Source organism: Aplidium turbinatum, chromosome 16, assembly GCF_918807975.1.
Source record: "Aplidium turbinatum chromosome 16, kaAplTurb1.1, whole genome shotgun sequence".
Taxonomy (NCBI): domain Eukaryota; kingdom Metazoa; phylum Chordata; class Ascidiacea; order Aplousobranchia; family Polyclinidae; genus Aplidium; species Aplidium turbinatum.
In genome coordinates, this window is record NC_137487.1 from 2748074 (window position 1) to 2774653 (window position 26580).

General features: G+C 41.4%; 2 protein-coding genes across 3 annotated transcripts in view; one reads left to right on the forward strand and one right to left on the reverse strand.

The window, feature by feature from the left end:
- LOC145785667 (transmembrane protein 214-like) overlaps window positions 1-9941 on the forward strand; it is a 34212-nt gene extending 24271 nt beyond the window's left edge. Inside the window, exons 13-16 of one of the 2 annotated variants that reach the window (XM_082597355.1) lie at window positions 2846-3087; window positions 3414-3582; window positions 4198-4334; window positions 9675-9941. In XM_082597355.1, coding sequence (XP_082453481.1) covers window positions 2846-3087; window positions 3414-3582; window positions 4198-4334; window positions 9675-9768 — 642 coding nt within the window. In that variant the 3' untranslated portion in view covers window positions 9769-9941. Of the gene's footprint in view, window positions 1-2845; window positions 3088-3413; window positions 3583-4197; window positions 4335-4887; window positions 6034-9674 lie in introns of those variants that run through there. The other variant, XM_082597353.1, reaches the window with a different exon arrangement.
- A 146-nt stretch (window positions 9942-10087) lies between these two features.
- The window catches only part of LOC145785666 (bridge-like lipid transfer protein family member 2), a 38542-nt gene continuing 22049 nt past the window's right edge, over window positions 10088-26580 (reverse strand). Inside the window, exons 19-36 of the mRNA XM_082597352.1 lie at window positions 26284-26443; window positions 25829-26002; window positions 25390-25561; window positions 25093-25192; window positions 24706-24848; window positions 21433-21580; window positions 21037-21166; window positions 20637-20808; window positions 20136-20276; window positions 19466-19713; window positions 18510-18737; window positions 17920-18041; window positions 17229-17433; window positions 13171-13395; window positions 12495-12766; window positions 12108-12240; window positions 11753-11893; window positions 10088-11362 (exon numbers count right to left, since the gene is read on the reverse strand). Coding sequence (XP_082453478.1) covers window positions 11180-11362; window positions 11753-11893; window positions 12108-12240; window positions 12495-12766; window positions 13171-13395; window positions 17229-17433; window positions 17920-18041; window positions 18510-18737; window positions 19466-19713; window positions 20136-20276; window positions 20637-20808; window positions 21037-21166; window positions 21433-21580; window positions 24706-24848; window positions 25093-25192; window positions 25390-25561; window positions 25829-26002; window positions 26284-26443 — 3097 coding nt within the window. The 3' untranslated portion in view covers window positions 10088-11179. The remainder of the gene's footprint in view (window positions 11363-11752; window positions 11894-12107; window positions 12241-12494; window positions 12767-13170; window positions 13396-17228; window positions 17434-17919; window positions 18042-18509; window positions 18738-19465; window positions 19714-20135; window positions 20277-20636; window positions 20809-21036; window positions 21167-21432; window positions 21581-24705; window positions 24849-25092; window positions 25193-25389; window positions 25562-25828; window positions 26003-26283; window positions 26444-26580) is intronic.

Below are 26580 nucleotides of genomic sequence, written 5' to 3' on the forward strand. Positions count from 1 at the left end.
ACTCTCTTGAAAACCTTAACAGCCTGTTTCAACCTTACTGCAGAGGTCCTCAGATTATTTTTACTCAAATCAAATTTGGGATAGCAAGTATATTTAGTTTTGTTTGTTTATAAGTAGAACTTTTATTAGATGATGTATTTTGTGTTCACTCAAGCAATTATACCGTAAATTTATGTTTTAGATTCTTTAGCCTCGCTTCATTGATGTTTAATTTGTTATTTTTTCTTTTGTTGAGGGTGGCTGCTCGACTAGAAGACCTTCCAGGTCACTTCGCAGCCACCCGTTGCAGTATCCACACATAATACATTCTACGTTATCGTTTGTTTTATCCGACTTTGTTGAATATTATATGTGTGTTTATTAGGGTGTCCTCTTTTGGGCGACTTTTCAGAAAAATTAGGTTCGGGTCAAATTCTGAATGGATTTTCGTCACTGATTTCAAAAATGACGTTATCTTTTCATTATGACGTCATCTTGATGTGCCAGCTAGCGGATTTTTGCTATTTTGACCTTATCACGAATATGGTAAGAGCTAGAGACTTGGAACTTGTTCCAAAATGACCGGAAGGGACGATTTCCTATTTGTTGTCAATACAATATGAAACGCCAACTGCAACAGAAAAGGAGTTATTTTGAAAAAAACATGTTTTTGCTCATTTTTGGAGAAAAAAATGAGAAACACGGCAATTTTGCTACAGTGATGCTTTTATTTCGATTGTTAAGTTGCTCCACCTTGTTAAGCAATTAAGTACAGTGGTAGTAGTAGTGGTACACACTCTCGAATGTCTCTTCCATGTAAATGAGATTTATTTTACACACGCAAAAAGCTTTTTGGAAGGCAAAGTGAAAGGCCCTAATGCATACGAAGATGGTGGTTTGATGAACATAATTAAGAAAATATCAAAACTTAAGCCCCAACATCTGAAAATCAGACAATATTGTAAAGTTTCATCACAGCTATAGCCGCAAATCATTTAAAAGCCAAGATCTTATGGTTTTCTGAGCACAAGAAAGAAGCTAAGATTCATCTTTTCGGAGCGACCATTATGTGTCTTCTTGCTATGGCAGTTCATTTAGTGATGAATGTTCCAGGAAATTTGAAACACCTACTTTTTTATCGTCAAGAAAGGTTGTTCCATCCGCGTTGATTAACAACAGCGAGTGGTTACTTAAGATTGCTGATTTTTGGGTATTGTGTTGGGCCTCAGGATATCCCTAAACTTCAACGTATGGTTTCTTTTATTGTTTGTGTTTATTTGCCAGCATTTTTAGTTATCCATCTTAAACCTTCCGCTGCTGAAGGTCCCTCAATTGGTACTGTTTACAAGAGATTTATTACTTGCATATAAATCTGTGGATGAACCAGTATTCAACGCTATTCTGAAACATTTCGTTAAGCATGCATCCCAATGGTTGAGCCCTAAAAACGTTGCTTTAAGTTCTCCACGCTGAAGCTCCGCTTTTTGCTGCTGATGCGGCAAGACAGAAAAGTTTTCCAAGAAACGTTGATATCGAGCAGACGCTTTTGAAGCGTAACTTAAGTGATTTTTTTCTCCGAAGAAAGTAAGATGGCCTCACGCATTGCATGTTTTTCATCTCCATCAGTGTTTTTGCGTATGATCAACAACAACAATCGAGGAACAGAGCGCTTTATTGGCAGACTGAAACGGGTTGTGAACGGCTTGATTCGAGATGACCAAGATGATTTGGCCAAAACAGACTTGCGCATTTGTGCTGCTTTGCACAGTATGGTGTGATAAATAATCCCATTGAACTGTGTTGTGTTGTTGAATGGTAATTTTGTTTGATAGATCTTTGAACGAAATGATCAAGGGTTTAAAGTTAGCCAGTATTAGTAATTGCAATATGCATGTAAAAATCAATGCTGAGGTATATAATCAATTGTAAATACAATATGCTAGACTAACTACCACTGTACTTAATTGTTAAACAATGTGGCGCAGCACAGCAACTTAACAACCGAAATAAAAGCGTCACTGTAGCAAAATTGCCGTGTTTCTCATATTTTTGTCCGAAATGAGCAAAAACACGTTTTTTCAAAATAACTTTTTTTCTGTTGCAGTTAGCGTTTCATATTGTATTGACAACAAATAGGAAGTCGCCCCTTCCGGTCATTTTGGTACAAGTTCCAAGTCTCTAGCTCTTGCCATATTCGTGATAAGGCCAAAATAGCAAAAATCCGCTAGCTGGCACATCAAGATGACGTCATAATGAAAAGATAACGTCATTTTTGAAATCAGTAACGAAAATCCATTCAGAATTTGACCCGAACCTAATTTTCCTGAAAAGTCGCCTAAAAGTGGGACACCCTAGTGTTTATACTCGCAACAAATAAAAAGTCAATCAATCAATCAATTGTTGAACTTAACATGCTCTGAGCTCCGCCTCAGTTCAACGAGGCTCAGCTGAGTACTTGCTGACAGCATGTCGGTTGCACATCCCAGAACCCGAGTGTGTTCCAGTTGCTTATTGTTCTAAACGAGTGTGTGAAAGATCTTTGAGTTTTCCTGAAAAATGCTAATTTTTAGTTTATCGTAAATAATGGTAAATAATATCGTAAAACAATATAGATTTTTACGATTTATGATAATATGGTAAATAAGATGGTAAATTATTCCATAATGATGAAATATTTTGGTACAGTTTTGTTTAGCAATTAACTTACTAAAACCAAAAGTTCTGTTGTGTAGTTTCGTTTGAAGTATGGAATCCATGTTTTCCATTGTATAGGCATGAAAAGAACTGTTAGGTTTTGGCTTTGGAACAATCTACGTTTTGATCCACTTCGTTGTTTAAGTTTTTAATCAGCGTCTGCATTTGTCAGGGAATAAATGCCCAGCTATCTGACCCCCTCGTGAAATCGAACCCCATCCTCGCCCCCATTGTCGTTGCTGTCCTCATCGCGATGTTCGCCTTGGGAGCTGGTTTTGTATATTCCGATATCGAATCGCATGGTGGCGTGTGGGAGAAGTCTGACACTTATATTTTTCTGAAATCGAAAGGGATAATCACTGTTGTGGACCATATGTGGTCGAGGATTCTCTATTCTGCTGATGTGACATCAAGGTTAGTCTTTGCGCGTCATCCCTTTAATATCTCTATAAATTTATGAACTTTTCTAACCTTCACATGAGGTTTCAGTTTAACCTTACACTGTTGCTGCCAATTGGTTCGTATTTTTTCAATGCAGCAGCACATCAAACATGTTTATAACAGAGGTTATGGTAATATCCTTAACTTTTGACCGTTGTTTTTATCATGATGATGCAGCGTCAAATAATGTAGGGTAAGATACAACTTGAAACTGTTATTAACTACAAACTAACATTTTGTTATTAACCACAAATTTCCAAACGTTTTCTTTCTTACCTCAACCTTCCATCTCTGTCCAGGTGGCTGAGGACAAACATTCCGTTTTACTGGGTTGCTACTCGGGACATACTTGGACCTTATGTCTCTGAGCTGGCCAGTGCAGTTAAAGGCTTGTTCGGGTGGATGGCTGAGGTTACATTGCCAGCGAGAACATGGTTTTTGGATCAAACCTGCCAGATCTCGATGCAGGTTGTTATTGACAACATGGATCGGCAAATTACTATAGATTTTGCACTACGTCTCTTTAGCAACGTACTCATGTACATATCATCGCAGCAGACTATTGCCAATGACTTCTGAAACGTTACAAGCAAAATTCATAAATTTGTTGTATCACGCAGAATTATCGTCGCTTGTTCAACTGATTGTTTTAAATCTTTATCCAAGGATTGACAAAGCCTTGATAGATTATTCCTGGTAGTTTCGCATACTTGTAGAGGCTCTTGACCCAGGGCCGGTTACCGAGATTGGCAGAGTGAAGTTTTGCCGATTGTTGAAGAGTCGGGGAATTATTCCTTCCACTAGGTGCCACTGAATGGAGAGCAGTCCTTGAAAATGCGTTGCTCAAGCGCGCACCCCGAGAGTCGAACCAACCCCGCTTGATCTTGAGGTTTCTTGTGCATAAAGTTGCGCGCTTAACCACTGAGCTAACGGGGCTGACGAAACTGAAGCGTAGATCAGAAGCACTGTCCTATTGGCGAGAATTAGTTTTGGCCGGCTGTCATTTTTCATACCGCTGGTGTTCAATCATTGCACCACAACAACGCACCAAGGTTAAAACTTAACCTCGTATCTTTGTTTTAGGTGATTGACATCTTGAAGGTGGTTTCTATGAAATTTCTGGATGTAGTCGACGTTTGCATGGACGTCGCCTACCAGGCGGCCGTGTGGCTACGAGGAGCGGTTGAGATTGTGTACCTGGCGCTTTATCAACTTGTCAGGTAAGTTGCTTGGTGCCAAGTCTAATGCCATTTCCGTATCTGTGGAGGCTAACGCTCGAGAGTACCTCGGTTCGGTTCCCAGCATGAACAGACTGCTGCATCTTGATGACACTGTAAAGTGTGCACTGGCGCTTTGAGATCCTTTTTCGCCACAGCTTACTTTGAATAAATTCATTTACGTCTTGCTGAAATTACATTTTCGGTCCATTTGAAGTTTCATCTCGCTGTTAATTCCCCTGAAATTTTCTTGAAATCAAAAGCTTTGTGGCCCAAGCTCAATCTCTCCTTGGCCCATGTGTTGGGAACCACCGATGTATGCGCTTGAATATGAAGATTAGCCTACCTTGTTTGTTTGACCCGTCACAGAACACAAGTCTGTCGTCATAAAATCAAGTTACTTATGAATTCATTGCATTGAACCAGCGCATTGCTGCATCTCACTCGCGATGCCCAACAAAATTTTATTATTAAGTTGCCTTCATGCAAATTTATAGCCTACTAATAATTTTATGCCTCACAGCAACGTCATATAAAATTTGCTTTCAATTTTCAGCGGTCAAATTAGTTTGGCGGATTTTCAAAACGCATTCCATCTGTATGCCATGACGTCATATGCTTACTTCAACAACTTGATACGAAGTATAGGGAATTACATTGCACCCGACAAGCCGTAAATGGACTCGCCCGTTGCTAATTGCCTGGTTGCGGTGGTTTTGTGAAAGTCAGCTCGATGCAAAAGTGTTCTCTCAATTGTTTGTAGCTCATTTTAAAATTATGCAAAAGATAAAGCAAAGTTTCAAGGATGCTTACCGATACTTTGTTCCCTGTCACGATTGTGAAAGTTTTAACCGTCATGTTGTTCACAAATAATACTTTGAACCTGTGGTTTAGTTAAACCTGTTGCTGCAAACTTAGCCGTTTGTGAACTGATATACTTTAACAAACTGAGAGTTATAAACATCCTGCAAACAAGATTTCAACTCATTGTGTGCTCCTGGGTAACACGATTATCTGTAGCTGGATTGTTCTGACGACACATTCAGTGCAATGCATACTTGCTCGTGAAAAGTAGCTGTGCCTGTATGTAGACTTAGTAATGTAGGCTACTAAAGTGAACATAGCTTCTGGTATTTTTGCAATCGACATTTTTTGAGGTATCGAAAGCGAACGGCCTTTCAATTTGTTCCTCGCTTTTCTGATGTCTTTAAGTATGTTGGACGCTCAGCTGCGAAAGTCCATTAGTTGCTTCAAGCCTCGTTGCAATCGTCGTCGTCGGCTCGACGTTGCAATGATGTTGATATAACGCAACACAACTTATCTGATGATATAATGAGGTTTGATTGGTTCCTCTGAGTCCAGTCGAGTGCGACGCAACAAAGCCACACACACAACTCCTCGCTTTAATTTCCAATTTGTGGCCTTTTAGTTATTTTGATTCCATGTTATTCGACCTCTATGTTTCCTACATCAGCGTGGCAATAGCGGCATGTACTGTGTTCGACGCCAAGATTATTATTGCGTAAAGTTTCAGTTGGCACTTTGTATCTCTTGTTGCAGTTTTGTGGCATATTTAAAATTTATGACATCAATTGTTGATGTCACCTCGAAGTATGTTTATTAAAACATTGAGTAAGCAATGTAAAAGTAACGATTATTCGCTTCAATTCAACGTTGGAATACATTTGCTGAAAGCGGTGAACGGTTGATATACGTTTGGTTAAGTTAACAAGTCAGACAAGGGTGAGATGCAGCACTCGATACCGAGATTCTAGAACGTTGCCAGAGCATCACTGCAAGCAGTCTCCATATGCGACTTCGATATTTTCATTGGATCAAGCAAAAGTGTCCGAGTGTATAACGTTGGGCGTTGTGTCAGAAAAATAGGTTTTGTGATTTTTTTCATGGTAAAAGCAAATTTTGCTTTAAATGGTATCAAAATGACATGGTGAAACAAAAAAATAGTTTTTTTTTAGGTTTTTAGCCCCTCCGTAGGAGGGGCGAGGGGCCCCCAATCGCGGGGTACTCCATTTTACTAATAAAAATATTATTGCATGTTTTGGTAGAAAACTTTTTTATGCATACTTTTGATAGTAAATATTATAATAAACAAGAAAATGAAATATCTTCTGACAGGTGTCAAACCCACAACAATGCTTGATGTGAACGACTCGGTTGCATGCCTTGTAATGCAAACGAATTTATATTCACACGAGTCAGTTCAATCACAAACAGCTAAAAATCGATTTTGTATATCATCTTCAGTTAAGCTTATTCAAATGGATAGGTTTTATAACCTCATTACTTGCTAAAGCAAACAAGTAGCCTAAGCTACAAAGAGTAAACGTTTTTTCTATAAAGTAGTTTTCAAAGATACCCTTAATTTTTTTTTTTAATTTTTTGCTCAGGTTGCGCACAAAAGCATTTCGACTTTTTTTCGGCATTTTTCCAAAAAAATGTTTTGAAAGGTTAAAGACAACCATAAGAAATAGCTTACTGTAGGCTACATAAAGTTTTTTTATCGGTGTCGGAAATCGTCACATAAAAATGACGTCATGAGTGAAGCTCGCGCTTTGATGACGTCACAATGAAGATTCCCAAGTTACTGAAAGGCTTGAATTTTTCATGAACTTGACTTTGGTTGCCAAGCTCATTTGAAATCGAAATCAGCAGCAAACCACTACTTCGAAAAACTAGTCTGCAAAATAGCTTATAGAATTATTAAAAAAAATTAATTAGGAGAAGACGGGGCAAAGCGGGACATCGCGATTTTTCATATTTTGTACTATTTGGCTCCCTCTAACCCCGGGGGTTCTTAAACTTTTTTTTAACGCGGACCCCTTAAAAAAAAAATTTGGTTTGCGTGGACCCCCTTTGTGGCCTAGTCCGAGAAACTTTTTTTGATCAGCATGAATTGGACATAACGCAATAAAATTAAAGTGAATATTAGTAACAAAATTTATGTTTGAAATAGCGAATGCAGATTGTTTTTCAATATCTTCGATTTAATTTCAGCAATGTGAAGGATGCTGCTGTTAGTTTTCAACAAGAATATGAAATTGTGACTTCGTCTTTGATAGGGCAACACACATGTCATCCTTTGCATCCAACCGGTTTCGATTCCTTGTTTTGATAGTTACCAAGGATGAAAATTGTGACTCACATAAATAGCCTATGTAGTCCCAAAGGGATTATACATAGCAGCCATGACACTCTTTACCAAAAGAAGATATGCTTGCGTCAACGCACTCCAAAAATCGCCAATACTTTTCGAATTGAAGGACATTCTTAATGATTCCATTGCCCTTAGTTTAATGAACTCATCTTTTGCAAGGTCCTCCTCATCCTGATAGATTCCAGTTCAACGAGGAAAGAGTAAAGTATCCATGCTGTATTTTTAATATCCCCTGCGGCTGAGCAGTGGCCTCACAAAGTGTTTTGCAAAGCTTCCAAATGACTGCACATGTCTGTGTGCAGAGAAGATGGTAGAGCATTACAAACTGCAGTTCCATTTTGAAGCATCAATTCTTCCGACGTTGAGAAATTAGAATAGTTGTTAGTCTCCAATGTCCTTTTTCACAGAGATAACTTGTCCTGAAAAGCTTTAAGTTTTTCAGAAGCATCCATAGTTGTAACGGCAGGGCTTTGAATCGAACGATTTACTTCATTCATATGAGTAAAAAACATCCGCCAAGTAAGCTAACCCTTGAATAAACTCTTCACTGTTAAACTGCTTTGAGAGTTCAATATTTTTGTATCTTAGAAAAAAAGAAACTTCCATTCGAAGTTCAAATAAGTGCTTCAAAACTTGTCCCCTTGACAGCCAGCGAGCTTCTATATTATAGAGGAGAACTTCATGTTCCGCTCCCATTTCTTGACATAACCTCTTGAATATTCGATGGTTCAAAGCCCAAGCTCTGATAAAATTAACGATTTTCACACTACCCGACAAAATTTCTTTCAAATTTGTTGGGAGAGTTTTCGATTCTAATGCATGGCGATGTAAAAAGCAATGAGTAACGATGACCTGAGGAAAATCATCAGCGTTATTTGAACTTAATCTCTTTCTTTTGAAAAATTTATTCTATTGTTGAAATTATACACTAAGATTTCCATTGAGCTTTCATGGACCCCCTAAAACTAGTCCGCGGACCCCTTGGGGGAGCCCAAGAAGGGGTGCCCAGAAACTTATTGTTAAAACTTGTTTTATTTGTGATTTTCCTTAAGCTTTTGAATTTGATTAATTCAACATTATTTAAAAATAAATAAATAGCACCTTTATTTCGCTTAATTATATCTCATTTTTTACTACCGGTATTTTGACTCTGCCAATCTCGGTAACCGGCCCTGCGTCAAAAGCCTCTACTCAGTGGCGTAGCCAAGGGGGGGGGGGGGGGTTGCACGTGTGTGACGTCACGATATTGAGAATGATGCTTTCAGTCTAAAAAAAAATTGCCTAGTTTTAAACAAAATTGCATTAAAAGAGCGAGTTTTGCCAATACCAAACATTTAAACATCTCAGCCAGGAATTAGCAACAAGAAAACACAGAGACTTTGCTTTTTTTCCGAAAAATACCGAAGAAAACATGATCTTATCCTTTTGCTATGCTACCAGACAGCACCATTTTACAGGAATATTCTTACCCACATTTTTGTTGAAAATGCTCTCAGAATGCACCAAATTCAAAATAATTTTTCAAAATTTTCTGGGGGAGGCCCCCCAGACCCCCCGCCGTTGGGTGGTCAAAACCCCCCCTTTCAAAACTCCTGGCTACGCTACTGCCTCTACTAGTATGCGAAACTACCAGGAATAAACTATCAAGGCTTTGTCAATCCTAGGATAAAGATTCAAAACCAAACCATTGTTCGTAATCGCAACACTTCGGTGAAACCGTCCAGTCCATCTGGCACTTCGCCGACGTTGCATTGACAAGGATTTACCTTTTATACATCTCCTAGTTTCGGCACCGAGAGCGCTCTATGATGTTAACAAAATTTTCCACAGAAGTTTTGATTTTGAAAGCAGCCTGCTGGGTGATGCGATTCTATTTGGTTCGTTTCTTTCGAGTTTTTAGCACAAGCGCGGAGTATTCACTGCGGTGGTAAAACGAGCACTATTGCGTTATAGGCAAATTAATGCGGCAAACGAAGCCGGTGCGGAACGACTAGAGTAAGAACCAATATAGACAGTAGCCTAGCCTATATTGGTTGAAGACGTGTAGGAATGTTTTGTAAATGTTCAGCTTTATTAAGTCAGGCCTAGCTTATTACATTTGAGGCCGCCACAGGTCACGTTGTTACTTTCAGCCACAGCAGCAAATGGATTGTGTGCTTTTCATGCAGGATGAGTTCCTCTCGTTGGACACCGGGACCGAGGGTTTATCCTATTACCGCCCGGGCGAGTTGTGGTCTCTGGTTGTTTCCATTCGCTTCATAAACGTGAATTACCGGGGCTCATCACGAGGAGTTTGACAACATTGAGCATCGTGTTGTGTGAATTGCACTGATGAAATTTGTATATTTGTTTGCATTTTTGCCTAGCTTTGGAGCCGTTTTGGTGAATTGGCCTCTTCGCTACTCTTTAAAAACCATAGTATCTTGGTTGAAAGCAACAACTTTTACTTTTCAACTAATAAAGCGACGGAAAATTTATCGTCGGCAAGAAATACAAATAAATACACTGCAGGAAAGTGATCACGACATGCTCCAACACGGCCACCCAGCAAGGTTTTAAAGTACGTGTCACATTTGTGTGTAATTTACAACTGACTTTGTATAAACAGTGTTTGAAACGCGGTAATAGTTTACACAAATGTAACAACGCATCAACCTTGTAGGAAGTTGAAGCATGGATATTGCACAGCATGGAGGTTAAACTCAAAGGCTCGAGTTTTACACATTGTAAACATATAAATTATCATACTGCACATAATCAGCTGGGATAGCCTATGTTTGTTTATAGCTTTTCAACACAAAAGCTCCCACTTTGTGTAAACACAGGTTGTCGAGCACTAAGATGCGTGTGATTGCATAGCCAGTAGCATATATGTACGTAGGCTTTTATACAAGTTTTCCCATGAGAATCTAACTTCGATCGCGCAGTTTTAGAAGCCGGAAATGGAATCATCAGTGTGGCTGACAAAGCGCACGAGGGAGGCCCCGTCAGTACAAAGTGAATGCTGGTTAGACATTCATCTCTCTATCGGCGGAAGTTAAGCGCCACATCACCAACCCGGATGTTTCATTTTAAAACACGCAGTGCGGACATGCGACACCCACTCAAGCCAAACACATTCTATTTACGAAAATTGCCGACTCGACACTAGTGTAGGGTTATTTCGATTTCGTTTCTCAGCTTAGTCAGGTGTGAATTATTGTAAAATTGCTGATGATTTTGCGTATTTTTAATGCTATTCATTTGTTCAACACAATTACTTTGTTATACGTCATCTGAATGAAGAGAGTGTTTGGCTTCAGCGGCACTTACATTGCATGACTTCACGTTTTCAAATACTCTAGCAAGACTTCATATGAAGAATAGCTGCGTCTGATGAGGTTGTCAACAGATTGCCAGGGTCACGTTATAATAATTCCAAACCATTGTTGCTGATCGTAGAAGAAACTGAAAGTAGGTATTGCTTGGTTCGGGAATTGAACCTCGGACCTTGGTATGGCAACACTTGTACGCAAACATTAACACTGTAGATATCATAACAGGGCTGAAGGTGATTACGTGACCTTCCATTGTCTTTTAACAGCAGAGACAGTAATAGGATCGGGCAAAAACCAACAAATTCTCTTTCACATGGAGATGAGATTCACTTTTTGCGTCTGTGTGATGTCGAAATTCACTTCTTTTTCCGGAAAAGCAACGACTTCTTGCGACTCTCTGACCTCTGCAGGGTGTTGCCTAGCAACAACTTGGCTTTGTTGTTTTCTGTCGCTTGTGACGACTCGGTCTGCTCAGTGGCGCTTCCAGCGGAAGCATGCGATGAACTTCTTTCACTAATGTGAAGTTTTTTCTTGATTAACTAAAAAAGACAATAAATTGTCAGTGCATTGCCAATACCGTCAAGAGAAAGTGACGTTGTAATAGCGCAAGATAACTTCAAGAGCTGAACGAAATTAGCGAACCAGCTATTTAATGTTTTCTGGCAAGTGGTTTATGAACTGCTGAAAAATCTTTAACCACAACGAAAAAAACAATTTAAACAGTGATCCTCGGCGTCTGTTATTCAGAAGTTCGACGAATAGGCGCAAATCCCATCAGTCACAATGCAACTAGTACGAATCGTTCCAGTCTCTACAAGTCAGCAAAACTGGCAGCAAAGCATCTCGCGACATAATGTCGTCCAAGGTACAGAGGTTGCTCTGGTTCCATGGATCCTCGGTAAACTAGTGGATGACGTGAAATCCCTCACCTGCGACAGCAACTGCTTTTTGCAGTCACGCTTGACTGCCATGGCGAAGTCGTGCCAGGTCCACGTCACACTGTGGTACTCCAGCATCGGGATCGCGACATCAAATTCGTGAACGTCTTCCATGTTTTTCTCTTTCTCGCCCTGCAACATGCGTCATCAATGATGTCATCAACGCAGACGTTGTCAAGATTAAAAGCGTGACGTATACCGACTTTGGTTAATGAAAGAGGCCAATCGACAGCTTGCAAGATTTAGCTAAAGAGTCTAGTTTGCTCAGGGGCTCTCCCCAAGCGTGGTGGAAGACGGGTTAAAATGGAGGATGTAAGAGAAAATGATTCAGCTCAGGCCAACTCACTTTGTAGCTGACACACAGCGGCACTTGGGTTATCTTGATATAAAGGAAGGAGTTGTTCTTTGCAGCACGCTCCTTCATCTTGTCTACGTCATCGAAGGCGTCCATCAACGACCGGTCACGCTTTGTTGACGATCTGTCACGTGAGGTATGACGTGGAATTAAGGAAAAACATTGCCAATTGGGGTCTAGTTAAGGGTAGTGATTTAGATTATCGAGTTTTGATATCAATGAATAAAAAAACATGAATGGGGTGAGATGATATGTTTGGTCAAGACGAGGCCATCAGGAAATATTAGAATCTTCATAAAACCATCAACCAAGCAAGTTCAATCCGGTCATTTCCAGTTTGAACTGGTAACTTGGGCAATTCATGACGAAGATGCTTACCTTCCTTTGCGGAGACTTCCAGGAGTGGAGAGCTGACTGTGGGAGCTTGATGGTGATGGAGGGGGTCTACTGGGGAGGCTCAAGAGACTACCGTATCGATCTTGAGGGAGGTTACTGGATGGGAGACCAAGGAGGGTGGCACCACGGTTGTCCTGGGAGCCGCCATCCTCCTCTACCACAGAGGAAGTGATGCCTTTATCAGGGAAGAAGAAAGACATCATTCTCTTGAAAAACTGGAAGGTTAGTTGGATGGTTAGAGGGACAGTGTTGACCTGAAAAAACAAAACATATCAGTTTTGAATAAGGAGCCACAGTACCACAGCCTTCTATAAAGCCTGATGCTATTTCCATTCTACGCAACATCACAATGTAAAATAAACGTCATGTGATAAAATTGCCATGAAAAAGACGACATTGTTTTGCGTGCGTCCGTACTTCGGCAAGATTGTAACGTTTGTAGACTGAATTTGACAAAATTTTAAACAGAGATTAAGTTGTTCGTTCCGTTGAATTGTACATGAAATTTTGGACATGGTTAAAGAAAGCAAAACCCATCATAGCGAAGAATCAATTTCAAACCATAACTGGCTTTGCAAGTTCTATTAGTTAAGCAAGTTGCTACTCGGACAAAATTGCTTAATTACAGACAGCAAGTTGCTACCACATTTCTACCAACCTCTACGTGGTCTTTGACAGATATACCACCCACCGGAGGTCGCACTTTGCACAAGACCCTCAGGGTGAGGGATCGGCCCCCGGCCCCAGACACCCCATGTGCGCGCAACCCCGACTCGTGGCGCGGCTTGAGCACGTCGCGGTACAGAGAGTTTGGAAGGAGATTTTGCAAACAGAGCCAGGCAAGCTCGAAGCTGTGGGACACAGACTCATCGTTTCTGTTCACCTGAATGGTAAAGATGGTGATCACGATATGCTTCGTTAACCCATATCCCCCTAGCGTCAAGTTAAAGTGACGGTGCAAACAGAAGGATTCGAAGTGTACTGATGAGAGTCCAGTTTTTAGGCTAAGTACTAAGTAGCCAAATAATTGGCTAAATTCTTCATTATCATAAAAAGTGCACTTCTAACAGCATCCTATAGACCAGTGGTTCTCAACCGGGGGTCCGCGGACCCCTAGGGGTCCGTGAATCGATTTCAGGGGGTCCGTGAAAGTTTCCGAGTTTTCAGCATGATTGATAAATTACAAAATTTAAAAAAATTTTGTGCTTCGTTTATGTATTAGCCTATAGTGATTCTCAAACTGTAAGTCGCAACGCATTGGTGCGTCGTTTGAAATTGCAAAGGACATTGCACAAAGGTTTGGTTTCTTAACAAAAAATATCATATAAATCACTTAAACGTTTTAATAAGGCTATGTTGGCTTTGTTCAACTTAATTCTTTTGTAGCGGCAGATTGTTGTTCAATGATTAACTTGGAAATGCAAACTTCAGTCAGTCTGTCAATCACCACACAGTTTTGCAATGACTGTTATTAAAACGAATTAATGTTGATTACAAATGAAACAAGGGAAAAATTCTTTTTAATGGTCGCAAGTATTCTATTAACTTTTGATAAAATTTATAGAAAAACGTCAAATGAGCATATAGGTTACCGATGTTGACAGGGCCTGATTAAGGCTCACGGGGGCCCGAGGCACAGCTAAGTTTAGGGGGCCCTGTTGGTAATGACTTTCAAAGCAATGCCATGTAGTCTCTGCGAATGATGAAATATGGGCTAAAATATAGTTCAAGCAAAACTATAACTTCATAAATATTAATTTAGCCAATTTACCTACAACTTTCTAACAGTATGAACACTTTTATACTTATTACAAAAATTATTGGATGAAAAATCTCTCTAACAGATTGGCAATTGAGCTCATTTCAATTTCATACAGGAAACACTAGCAAAATATAGGCTACATTTGAATTTGAACTAGCAGATTTTATTAATGGTTCCTTGAAACTAGTGCTGTGTTAAACCCTTTGTGGGCCCCGGGGCCAGAATAATTTTGGGCCCTCTATCGTCAAGCAGACCTATAATATTGTGTATATTTTCACTGCATCGACATGGAAATGTGGTTTATGTCAATAGACTTTCTCACCAGTTTAGAAAACAACACAAGTGTAAGTAACCGCAAACACAGGTCTATCATTTCTCAGCTACATCTTTGCTCGGAATGAAAGCCAAAAGTGTTAACAATTTGTAATAAAAAAAATACTAGGGAGCTGGTATACTCATGATAAAGAAGAATTGACCAAAACATGTGGATTGAAGTGTGTGGACAGTAAAGCAAAGGCAAAGGTAAAGTAGTTTCACCCTATATGTTTGGTTGAGTCCTGTCTTTGTCATGAGTTGCCAAGGGGGGTGGGGGGGGGACTTGTATACCCACTCCAATACTGGCAATGGAACATTATCGGTCACGACGCGGCCATACCATCGTACCACACAAAATTTTGACTGTTTTAACTTTGCCCTGCTTTGCCGCCCGGTACCGCGCAGATAAAATCTGAGGATAAAACCAAAACTGTAGAAATTATTAATTTCCATTCAGATTTGGCCATCTGGTAACATTATTGTTTTTCACTATTTTTATGTTTTATCTGGCAACATTACTTGTTCTGTCAACCAATGTGAAAACATTGTGATTGTACGGAATTTGTAAACAAAAGCAGAAGCGTTTTGACAGTAAACAGAAGCGTTTTGAGGATCTGGTGTTCAATTATTTTTATTCAACATTATTTCATTCCAAGGCAAAGCTTTCATAATTTTATGTAGGTATTCAAGTTAATTAAAGTTTTTAGGGTATGGTAGCCTAGGTTAGTGGCATGAATAAACAGGTCCCTTGTGTTAAGAATGATTTTTGTTTTGTACCGTACAACTTGTGATATGCCAGGCTTATAAGGTATTTGAAGATAAGAGCAATTTCATGTGCATATATTCAGAGAAAGTAAATACAAAAGAACGTTTCTGCTAAAAGTACAGGACAGGTTTTTCCTGCTCGCAACATCACTAGTCAAGGATATTTATAATTATGGTTTTGTAAATGTTAAAATTGAAATGATAATTAAACTATCTGAAATGCTATTTAGCTTACAGATAACATTTTTTTAAAACAAAACACTTTTATTGATGAAAATAAATTGAATATGTAAATTCACAAAGGGCCCAACCCCATTTTTTTATTTTACTTTTTGTGCTTTCCGATTTCTTTCAATGAAAAGAAATTGAATATGTGAATTCAAAAAGGGCCCTCCAGTTGTTTTTTTGTTTATTTCACTATTTGTGCTTTTCAATTTCTTTCTATGTCTTCTAAATGATACTTAAAAAAAACAGCCAGATTTTTCAAACATATCGGTAAACACATAAAAAATACCCTATCAATTTTTCCATTGATTTTGAAATGGGCCCAACTACAGCAATTGCACTTCAACTTCTCTATAGTTTCTCCACAGAATCCTCACTGAGTGAACTTTGTAGGTATGATGCTTACCAGTATGTTTAAGCATATAATCATTACCGAAGTTCACCACAAAAGTAAATGACCAAAATAATTAAAACAGTTGTGCCAAAAACACTTTGTGGCAATTGGGCCCTTTTTGAATTCATATATTCAATTGCATTCAACCTGTTATATGTTAAATACATTTCTGCAGATCATGTTACTAACATTATCGCATTTTAACTTTGTTTTTAGATAGTAATGGTGTTTTTAGAGATGTTTCAGTGTAGTTAGGGCCCAAACTTGTATAATAGGCCCCAAATTTGAGATGTTTTAGTATAATAAAGGCCTAAATCATCTTCTTAATGGACAAGTACATGCAGTGAACTTTAGCAACTCAAAAAACAATTTTCTGAAATGCAAAAATGTATTATTTGTGGGCCCCTTGAGATGGTGGGCCTGGGATCCGGGCCCCCCTTGACACGGCACTGCTTGAAACCTATAAAAGTATTGACGCCTACGGTACTAATGTAAAAAAAATTGGGGGCCCCCAAAACCAGGGGGCCTGAGGCCTGTGCCTCGTGTGCCTCATGGTTAATCGGGCCCTGGATGTTGATCCTGTGTGCCAACATATAGTTCATAACATAATTTCGTCAATCTCATCAATCGTCAAGTGCGTTGCAAATTCAGAAAATTCTTCTAAGTGTGTTACTTCGAAACTTATGTAACATAATGGTTCTATGAGGAGACGCGATATACCAAAAACTTTTAGGGGTCCGCGACCGCTTCGAAGGTACCAAAAGGGGTCCGCCAAGACAAAAAGGTTGAGAACCACTGCTATAGAGTATAGAGTATCTCACTATCCGTCTATACATCCATAGATGAGTAGCATACTGCACAACTCGACTGATTCTCAAATAGACATTTTAATCATTTCATGTATAACTGATGGCGCTACTTTTCAAACAATCCGTTCAGATAGGATTGCACCGTAGATCCGTCGACACCAAAAGTTTATGATCATAGTTACGTGAATGTTTCGACAATAATCAGTATCCACAGAAAGGATTTTTCGCAAGTACAGTACACAGTATGAGTACACACGTTATGGGCATCAGATCGCTGCAGTAGGATCTGTAACAATGGTCCATGTTTGAATCAGTTTTACTGATGATGATAATGATGACATCTAAGTTAAACCTAATTTAGAAACCAATGACAGAAGTCACTTCTCTATTTTAAAGTTATGTTTCCAAAGAAGTTCAAGTGTTCCCTTTATGAAAGGTAGGTCTACCTTTTCGTAGAGGAAATCCTTCATTTCAAACTGGGCTATGTTGAGTTGCCCATCAGCATCGGTGAGGTGCCACTTGACTCGACCCAACGATACCTCGGTTGTCCTGACAACCGATGCTTCATCCTCTTCTCCTGAAGACCCTCGGTTCTGAGGTCGAAGTGATGAAGTCCGTGTCTTTTGCTCAAGAAACATCTCCTTGAAGCATCTAAAATCCCGGCAAGCATAAAGAAAATCAACTGAAGCAGCTGCTTGAATTCTTCTAGATATGAATGTGCTTTAAGAATTGCAATAACATTTATGACAATTGAAATATTCCAGCTCAATGTCTGACTGATGCTACCACGAGCAACTACAGCTGTGGATTATTGGAGAAGCAACATATTGTTGCTGTTTTAATGGCTCAAAGAAAATGGCAACCGAATGTTGAAAAAGTTGATAATAATAATCATTAGTTGGTGAAATCACAACATCAAACATGAAGCTGTTCACTAAACTACTCGCTTTTCCAATAGCACTTTTCCAATATTCTACTCCCGGTTTCACCTGTTTTAAAAAAATCAGCTCACAGACTCAAAGTGTAATAAATTGGGATGGCGTAGTTGCAGAAGGAAAGACGGCCCAGAGAAGCGAACTGTGCCGAAGGTTCAGTTTGAAGAGAACCTTGTGAGGTGTGGGAACCACTTTTACCCACCTGATGATGATGCCAAGCTCCTCATTGTGGATGTTGAGCGTCTCCTTGTCTTCAGCGAGTCGTTGGCGGAGACCAGCAGCCTCATCAAGGATGTCCAGGTTGTCTGGGTCTTTGTCCAACGCCTGTGTTCAAACATCAACAGATTGCGGTTTAATCGTCTCAATGTAAAACAGCAAACACTGACAATAGGAACGTGACGCCCACCACTCCACATGCTTTAAATGACAGATCACACAGTTGAGTGTTCAAACCACGCCTGGGTCGCCAGTGAGGTGTGCTTGCTCTATCTCGTTCGTATAAAGTGAGTTCATTAAGCTGACAAGCCGCACTACAACAGGTTGCTGAACTTGATGCGCATGCTATCTGGCGGGATGTGGTGTGGTATGTACGGGCTGGTACACTACAGATGTAGACTTTATTTCAAAAAGTACAACCGGTTGAGCGGCTTAATCGTCTCAATGTAAAGACGGAAAACATCCACAACCCGAAATAGGAACACATAGATTTTCGGTCCTGGTGGTTCGTATGAACAAAAAGGTAAAAAATGTTGAACGGAGAACCGAACTATCAATACAGCTACGACACCTCACCCGATCAATCCTATACAACTGCCTCTCCAGTTGCCGCATGTTGGTCAGTTGCGTCCGTATGCGGCTCTGCATGGCTGCCAACGTGTCCTTGTGCTTGGCAGCGTCATCAGCTGACGTCAAACGAAGCTTAAATCTCATCCTATCAACACGCTCCCAGTGTTCACGCATGACTGGTTCCACGTACAGTAACAAGTTCTCCACAATATCGATGATCATCGTAAACTGGCTCTGCGGAGACAATTCAAGTTATATCACTACAATATTGAAATATTTCACATAGATCTGGAGTTCAACAACAACACCAATAAAATGACACAAGCGCATGAAACATTGGTTCGAATCTGAGCGGGAACAGTTGAGCAACACATTTTATTCGAAACACAGTTGTGTTTCGAGCGACACTTTGTGGATAAACTGTTTAACAAGCAACAACATGTAAATAAAAATAAATTTCAAACTATTGATCTCCCAGACCGAACCTACGTTAGTGGTTCAAAGCTTCTACAAGTGGGCTAAGCGAAACTGCTAAGATTAAGGACAGCACAGAAAGGAGCTTTATCAGGTCAAGAACATTGAAACACTCATTTAATGTAAAATGGCCTCGAAATTCTGCTGTACTATTTTTGAGGATAGAGCTTCGGTAGAGAGTTTGTCTTGTTGAACCATAGGCATACGAAGCCGAGCAACGTGATTAAGTTTAACATCTTCAAGTTTATTATATTTACATAAACATAAAACTACGCAACAAATTAAGTATCGAACGTTTTCGACATCATATTTTTGAGGATGATCACAAAATCACCAACGTAAGTAAAGTTAAGCAAAGATACAAAGTTACAAAACCGACCAATGAAACCGTTGATGGGTCGCAATTTCCCGAGTTGTTGCTCAACTTCAAACTCGTTACTTGACGTTACTCGTTTCCCTGCTTTCTTCTGACCAAGACAATCACTCACAGTGTTTGTGCAAATCTCCAGCTCCGGTTGCGAGATAGTGAGAACGTTCATCGCCTTCTCATTGCCGAGCAAACTGCTCCGGGAAGATTTATCCTTCGGCAACTGGGAATTGTCGTCCTCCGGGGACATCGGAGTCTCAGGGAGGAGATGAGCATAGTCACTCTGCTCCGAGTCCACCAGAGACTCATAACCAACGTAGAACATCCGGCAAGTGCAGCGGGATACTATCCGCTGGAGTTGGAATAAACCTAGGACAAGCACAATGATCAAGCGGAATCACAAAGATGTTGGAGGATCCTCCCTCCTTTATTCACCAGCACATCCGGACATCAACACAACGAGAAAACGCTGCCGTATTTTCATCAAGAACGGACATATGGTATGTTCGACTAGGGGTAAGTCGTAACCGAGTCGTGAAAGCCCTGGATCATCGTTCGAAAAGCCGTGTGTCTGACAAGACACTTAAGCATGCCTCAAGGTGGACATGAACATTGGCTTCCTTGCTTTCCCCTCCATTCATTTTAAATCCTTAGTTACCGGGTATAAGCCTGGATTAGAGAAAAAGATGTGGCATAAATGCATTTAGCGGACTTCAACAGAAAACTATATATCTTGCACCTCGTAACATGCAGTCAACACAGTAGTTGGATAACAACTATCTTAGTCTAACCTGCAGACACCCCATCACCCACAACCCCTCCGATTGCCTGCCCCCCGCCCATGAGATCCGATATATCCAGCATGCCAGGACTGGGTCCTCTAGGAGCGATGTCACTGACAGACAGCCACGGCACGTTCTCCCCGTCTTGACCTGAACAAAGTCAGAAAAACTCAACCATTGTCTCCTGGTGGCCTGAACATTACAGGCGAAAGCATGGAGCGGAAGTGAAGACAAGTTGAGCAGATTTATAAAGCTAGCATCGAAATTATACATTTTTCTGTTGAATTGGTATTCTGAAGCGTGTATTATTTGTGCTGTTATATCGAAATGTAAACAGTTCCATTTCAAAAATGCTTTCAATGCGGGAAACAGCTCATTAACTTTTGTTGATACTTAACATGAAGAAAGAACCCTAGGTGAAGAAAAAATATAAACATTAAACAAGTTGTTAACATCCGTCGTATACGCATTTCCCAGAATCAAATACTCCCTAAAGCAAAATCCTTTTACCTGACGAAGTGACATCTTTCTCAACGGTGGCGAAGACTTGCGTGCCAACCAGCGAACCAATCCATGACGACTTGGTCGTTAACTGGCCGTCCCTCCATGCCACCTTGTGGTCGCGGTTGAAGAAGTCAGCTTGGGCGGCGGTCATTATGATGTACCCTTGAGTTTTCGGTCCCTGAGTGATAGAGTTCAATTGTCGCTTATATTGAAGATGTACTAACTATCTTCGCAATATCTTATTATAACTTTCACGTAAAAATCTGGTTTGTTTCAATTTCTGTACAGATTGGGAAGCACCTAATTTTTGTATCATCTGCACCAGCTTCCCACTTGCTACATGGGGAACAAATCAATTCACAAATGAATCTGAATGGCATCTTTTGCACATTTACAACTTACGTACCTTCAACATGGCCTGGCAGTTGACAAATTTGATGAGCCAGTTCTCGTTGGCAACATCGTCCATGCTGCTGGCTGCCACTCCCTTCAGTTGTTGCTGTTCAGTGGTTGGATCCTCCGCTCCAACAACAAGCCTACATCACATTAACTGCATTATTACGTCACAACGAGCCGATTTTATCCAGGTTAACGGCAAACGAAATAAAGGAAATCAAATTCGAGAGTGGCCGTACCTAGAAGTCCGCATGATTGTAACGGAGGCGCGCTCTCGCTTACATTACAAGTATTGTAAACTGTTTCACGCCCTATCCCTACGGACAATTGCAAACCTACACAAGGCACCTAAACCAGGGGACTAAGGATAAAACCAAAGCACAGTTGTACTCATCAGCCATCTTACCTGTTTGCGGACTCGGAAAGGAGTTGGTGGAGCATTTCACTCGGATCCATCGTCTTTTGACTGATTCCTGAAGATGATGGGGAGTCGGAATTAGGGGAAAGCTGAGATGCTTTCTTCCCAGGAGCACCACCATCAATGGCGTCGTCACCTAAATACAATAAATCCGTACAAGAAACATCCCGACACACAATCCATCTTTGTCCGCTATATGTCTGGTATCCAACAGCCAACAATGCCCGATGGAAGTTAAGTCTTAACTGTTAAGACTTCCATTCAGAACTCCATTTATGGTCCGCCCAAGTAGCCGCAGAGATGTCTTGTACATCAGCTTCGTTGATAAGAAGTTGAGCGGCTGGCACGAATGGGTGTCTTGATTTCAGTCGACCGGGGTGCTCGTTTGGGAAGGCAGAGATCTTGTGGTGGAGAAGGTGGTTAGGCTCCAGTGCCTGTCGACCGAGGGACAAAGTGGCTTCTTCGCGACGAAGCTCAGCGGGTTGGATGCCAGCGAGAATAGGGAGATTGTCCAATGGTGTGGGACGCAGGCATCCGGTCACTGTGCGCAGGGCGCTATTTATGGCAGTGTCGATGTTGTGGCAGTGAGCACTGCGGCACCCAACAGGTGCACAGTACTCTGCTGAAGAGTAGACAAGGGCTAAGGCTGCTATACGCAAAGTGTCAGCCCTCGCGCCCCCAGCTAGAACCTGCCAGGCGCTTGAGTAGCGCAGCGCGGGATGTGAGTTTCTTGCGCAGTGACACCAAATGGTGGCGGTATGTGAGCGATCTACCCAGTGTTACCACAAGATATCTTGGTTCGGGGCAAAAGGACAGAGATTTTCCGTTGTTCTGGACGTGTAGCTCACGATCAGCTTCCCGATTGTGGAGGTGGAAAGCTGCTGCCACAGTTTTGGTTTCGCTGAGTTTCAGTCGCCAGTTCTGAAGATAGGCTGAGAGAGTTTTCATGTCCTTGCTCAAGGTGTCTTCTAGATTTTCCCACGACTTTGTGGAGTGGAGAATTGCCAGGTCGTCCGTATAAGCGTATTTTGCAGAGACCGTAGTTGGCAGGTCGTGGGTGTAGATGTTGAAAAGAAGTGGAGCCAGGACCGATCCCTGTGGGACGCCGTTTTTCAGGCGTCTCAGTCTCCTTCGCCGTGAGCTACCGGTGGTGAGGGTGAAGCTTCGGTTCCTGACAAGTTCCATAATCATATGAACCATATGTCGGTCAGGAAGCATGCAAAGCAGCTTGCAAGTAAGGCCGCGATGCCATACGGTGTCATAGGCAGCTGTGAGATCTATAAAGACAGCGCCGGCCTTCTTTTTTGCCTCAACGCAATCCTCGATGTCTTGGGTTAAGAGTGTGACCTGATCTACGGTGGATTTTCCGCGCCGAAACCCAGCTTGCTCTTTTGGAAGGAGCGGGTCGATGATTGGGTTGACGCGGGCATAGATCAGTCTTTCGAGGATCTTGAAAGGAACACAGAAGAGGGATATCGGATGATAACTCCTTGGGTCCTCTGGTGGCTTGTGAGGCTTCGGGATCGCAACTACTAAAACTCTTCTCCAGATTTTTGGAATTGTGAGGTGGTGCAGGCAGGAAGAGAGGAATCTACGTAACCAGGACTTTAGGGCATGGCCAGCATGGAGCACTAGCTCAGGGCAGATCTTATCGAGCCCTGGAGACTTGTGTGGTTTCACTAGGCGGAGGGCGGTGGCGAATTCCTCTGGAGTGAAGTCTCCAGAGATTGTTTCTTCTGGTGGTGTTTCCACTCGCCACAGGGCAGATACTTCCTTGGCAACAAGGCGGGATGCCTTGCGGTCCTTTGTCTTGTACACCCCGTTCTGCACTAGCTGGGAAGGGATGGCATTAGCAGAAATGGGGCAATGACCAGGGGGAGTTTGCTGAGCGCCCAGTGAGGTTGTTGATGATGCTCCATGCTTTGCGGCTTGAGTGTGAGAAGTCGATGGTTTGGACAGCTGGAAGTCAAGCGCCACCAGACTCTATTCGTTCATCCCCGACGCCGACACACGCCCCATCGGCCTAACACTACCAAGACAGGCATGGGTGCGCCTCAACCGTCTCCGTACGGGCGTCGGGCTTTTCCGCTCAACCATGCACCAATGGGGAATGGCCTCTTCCTCCTCCTGTGAATGTGGTGCCGAGGAACAGACCGCAGACCACATCATCAATGACTGTTCCATGTTCAAGCCACCTAACGGAGTGGAAGGTCTGCGTGTCATGGATGATGAAACCAAAGACTGGCTGCTGTCTAGTAGCCTTCCAGTGTAGTCCGGGAACATCGTGAATCTGGGGTGGTAAAAGGATACACCCTCGGCCCCAAAGGCTCACACGACGACGACGAACTGTTAAGCAACTAATGTGTCAACCAATTCAACATTATATTTAGTGAAAAGGGGGCAAGATAACCACAGATTAGTCACCAAGAGATATATAACAACTAGAGAGGACTAAATGGCGAGATAATAATAATAACAATAAAAACAGAGAGAGACTGTTCACCAGGCATTTGGTAATAAAATATTTATAATAACCATATTTATAAATCCGTAAGACAGCGCCGGCCTAAATCCGTAAGACAGAAACCAATAATAACAATATTTATATAGCGCCACATCCACAGTAAAAACTATGCTCTCTGCGCTAGTATACAAGTATATATGACGATGGTGATAAATAATACGGTAGTTTCAGTCATAATGTTCAGTAAAATAGAAAGTTTTCAAGCGAGTTTTGAATTCCTTTAAATCTTCAGCTTCTTTTATACAAACAGGTAAGCAATTCAAGCAACTGGCAGGAACAACTGGAAAGCTGCGATTTCCAACTTGTGTCTTACAGAAACGATTACATAAGAGCATTTGATGTTGAGAACGCAAAGTTCTGACAAGTTTATAATGAACAAGCAAAGTGTCCAGATAGTTCGGAGCAAAACCATGGAAAACTTTATAAATTGTTAGACATATTTTGAAGTGAATACGATACAATACTGGAAGCCAATGCAGGGATTTTAGTATAGGAGTGATATGCTCACGTTTACGTGTTAAAGTAATTAGCCGAGCGACAGCTTTCTGAACTCTTTGAAGAAGCAAAATAGTACAAAGTACAAAGAGATGAGTTTAAAGAAGAGATTGATATAACAGCAAAAGACAGGATGTTTTAAGCCACCCTTTCAGCCGCAGCTTAATCTAAACCAAACAACGGTGCCACTATTAATTGAATGAATTGGATACGTTACTTCAGACACCCACCTCTGTTCGTACCGACTCTGAACTTGCTCAGTATCTTAGTGCTCAGGTTGCGTCTCATGACTGCAGCCTTGCTGTAGCCCTCGTACAAACCGTAGCCGACGTCTCTGTTGTCGGTCGTCCACATGGCGCGCAGGTCATGGACCACCAGGGTTTGGCTGGGTAAACAAGAAAGTTAATTTGCGTCTAACAACTATGCAATGGACTGCGTGGTGCGATGCATGACGCAATCGTTTGGTATTGCACCTTTCAACATGTTCAATTTGGAAAACATTTTGGCCATGACGCTGACAATAAAATCCGTCATTTTTACATTAATTTAATGTAGACACTGAATCAATGTAAAAAGCGACGGATTTTGCTGCCAGGATAACAATCGCACAACATCACATGCAGGCAAACCTGTTCTGGGGCTTCTTGGTGGGGGAAGACACTTTCTTTTGAGGTTTCTTCCATTGTTTTGATTCAACAAATTCGTTTGTCTTGCGACGTGCCGGGGTCCCTGCATTTGAGAGTTGTGTTTAAAAAACGTTATTGCTTAGACAATAGACATGTTGAAAAACGTTTAATCAACGCAAAGCAGAACATTGATAAAATCGTTGTCTAAACAAGAACAAGTCGAAGCAGCAGAAGCCGAGTCATGGAGCAATAAATTGATAATTTCAGCTGCTTTGTTGTAATTGATTAATAAAAAACCGCCAATGTTGAGCCCACCTTTGGTGGTTGCCCCTTTGCCGGCATCCTGGTCGACACTGGAGCGATGGTAGGACATCTTCGACAGGCTCAGGACGAAGTTCCTCTCCACGCCAAGGGATCTAGTGGAAGGTGACTGCGCCAGGTCTTCAATTTCTTGACGTTTCAAAAGATAGATCTAATGGCCAACGATAACAGCATCAAGTTAATGAAAGGAGTCTACACGTCCAATGAACACAAGTTCTCATCGTCATATACTGTATTTGTATTCAGGTTTTGTATAAAACAAATCTTTTGTCGAGCTTCCGTAATCAGTCCAAGATAGAATGCCAGGGCGGTCACACAAAGTTTATTATTTTAAAAAAACGATCAGAAAGGTTTTCAAAACTGAGTTATCACTTTAAACAGTATTTTTATTTCGGTCAGTTACAAATAAGTCCCAGACCTTTGCGTCCTTGACGACGAAGTTGGTGCTGACGACTGACCACTCCCCCATGCTCCTACGTGTCAGTCTCCCTTCGAACGGAACAATGCGGAGTCGGAAGTGCGACGATACCTTACCAGCGCCACATACGAGTTCCACACCAAGCTGCTGGGTGTAGGATGACCAGTAACACGCCTGGTTGAAGATAGCCATCGGTCAATAAAATGTTTCAATCAACCCCACTAAAGTCATCTGATGGAGTGTAGTGACAATAATCACGTCACCTGTCAAGAATCTCTCCAGTGCTCAAACAGCTTAAGGCTTAAGAGAATCCGTTTCAACCAGGGCAGTTGTCCTGCGTCGGTCAAACCACATTTTTACAATTATTGCTGTAAACATTTTAAATCAATACCGGACAAAAATGAATAACACATTCACATGGCAGATACGTAAAATCAATATGAAAAAACTTAAACCTTCAACTGAGGGAAATGAAAGGCCAGTTTGACGTTTCTGTAGTGTCGGCTCAGCTTCAGCTTTGGTGGAATCACATGTCCAAAGATGGCGCCTTTGCATATCGGTCGAGTCACTGCGTTCACTGCGTACCAGAAGTTCCCAAGCCATCGCAAGGTGGTGCTGCCAGAAAACAGGACATTAATATTACGTATTAGGTGGTTGGTGTTGATGTAAAATATTAGACGTTCCTCACTGTTTCTGTACTTCGAGCACTCTGGAGCGGCGAGTGAACGAACAATGTGTGATAACTACGTACT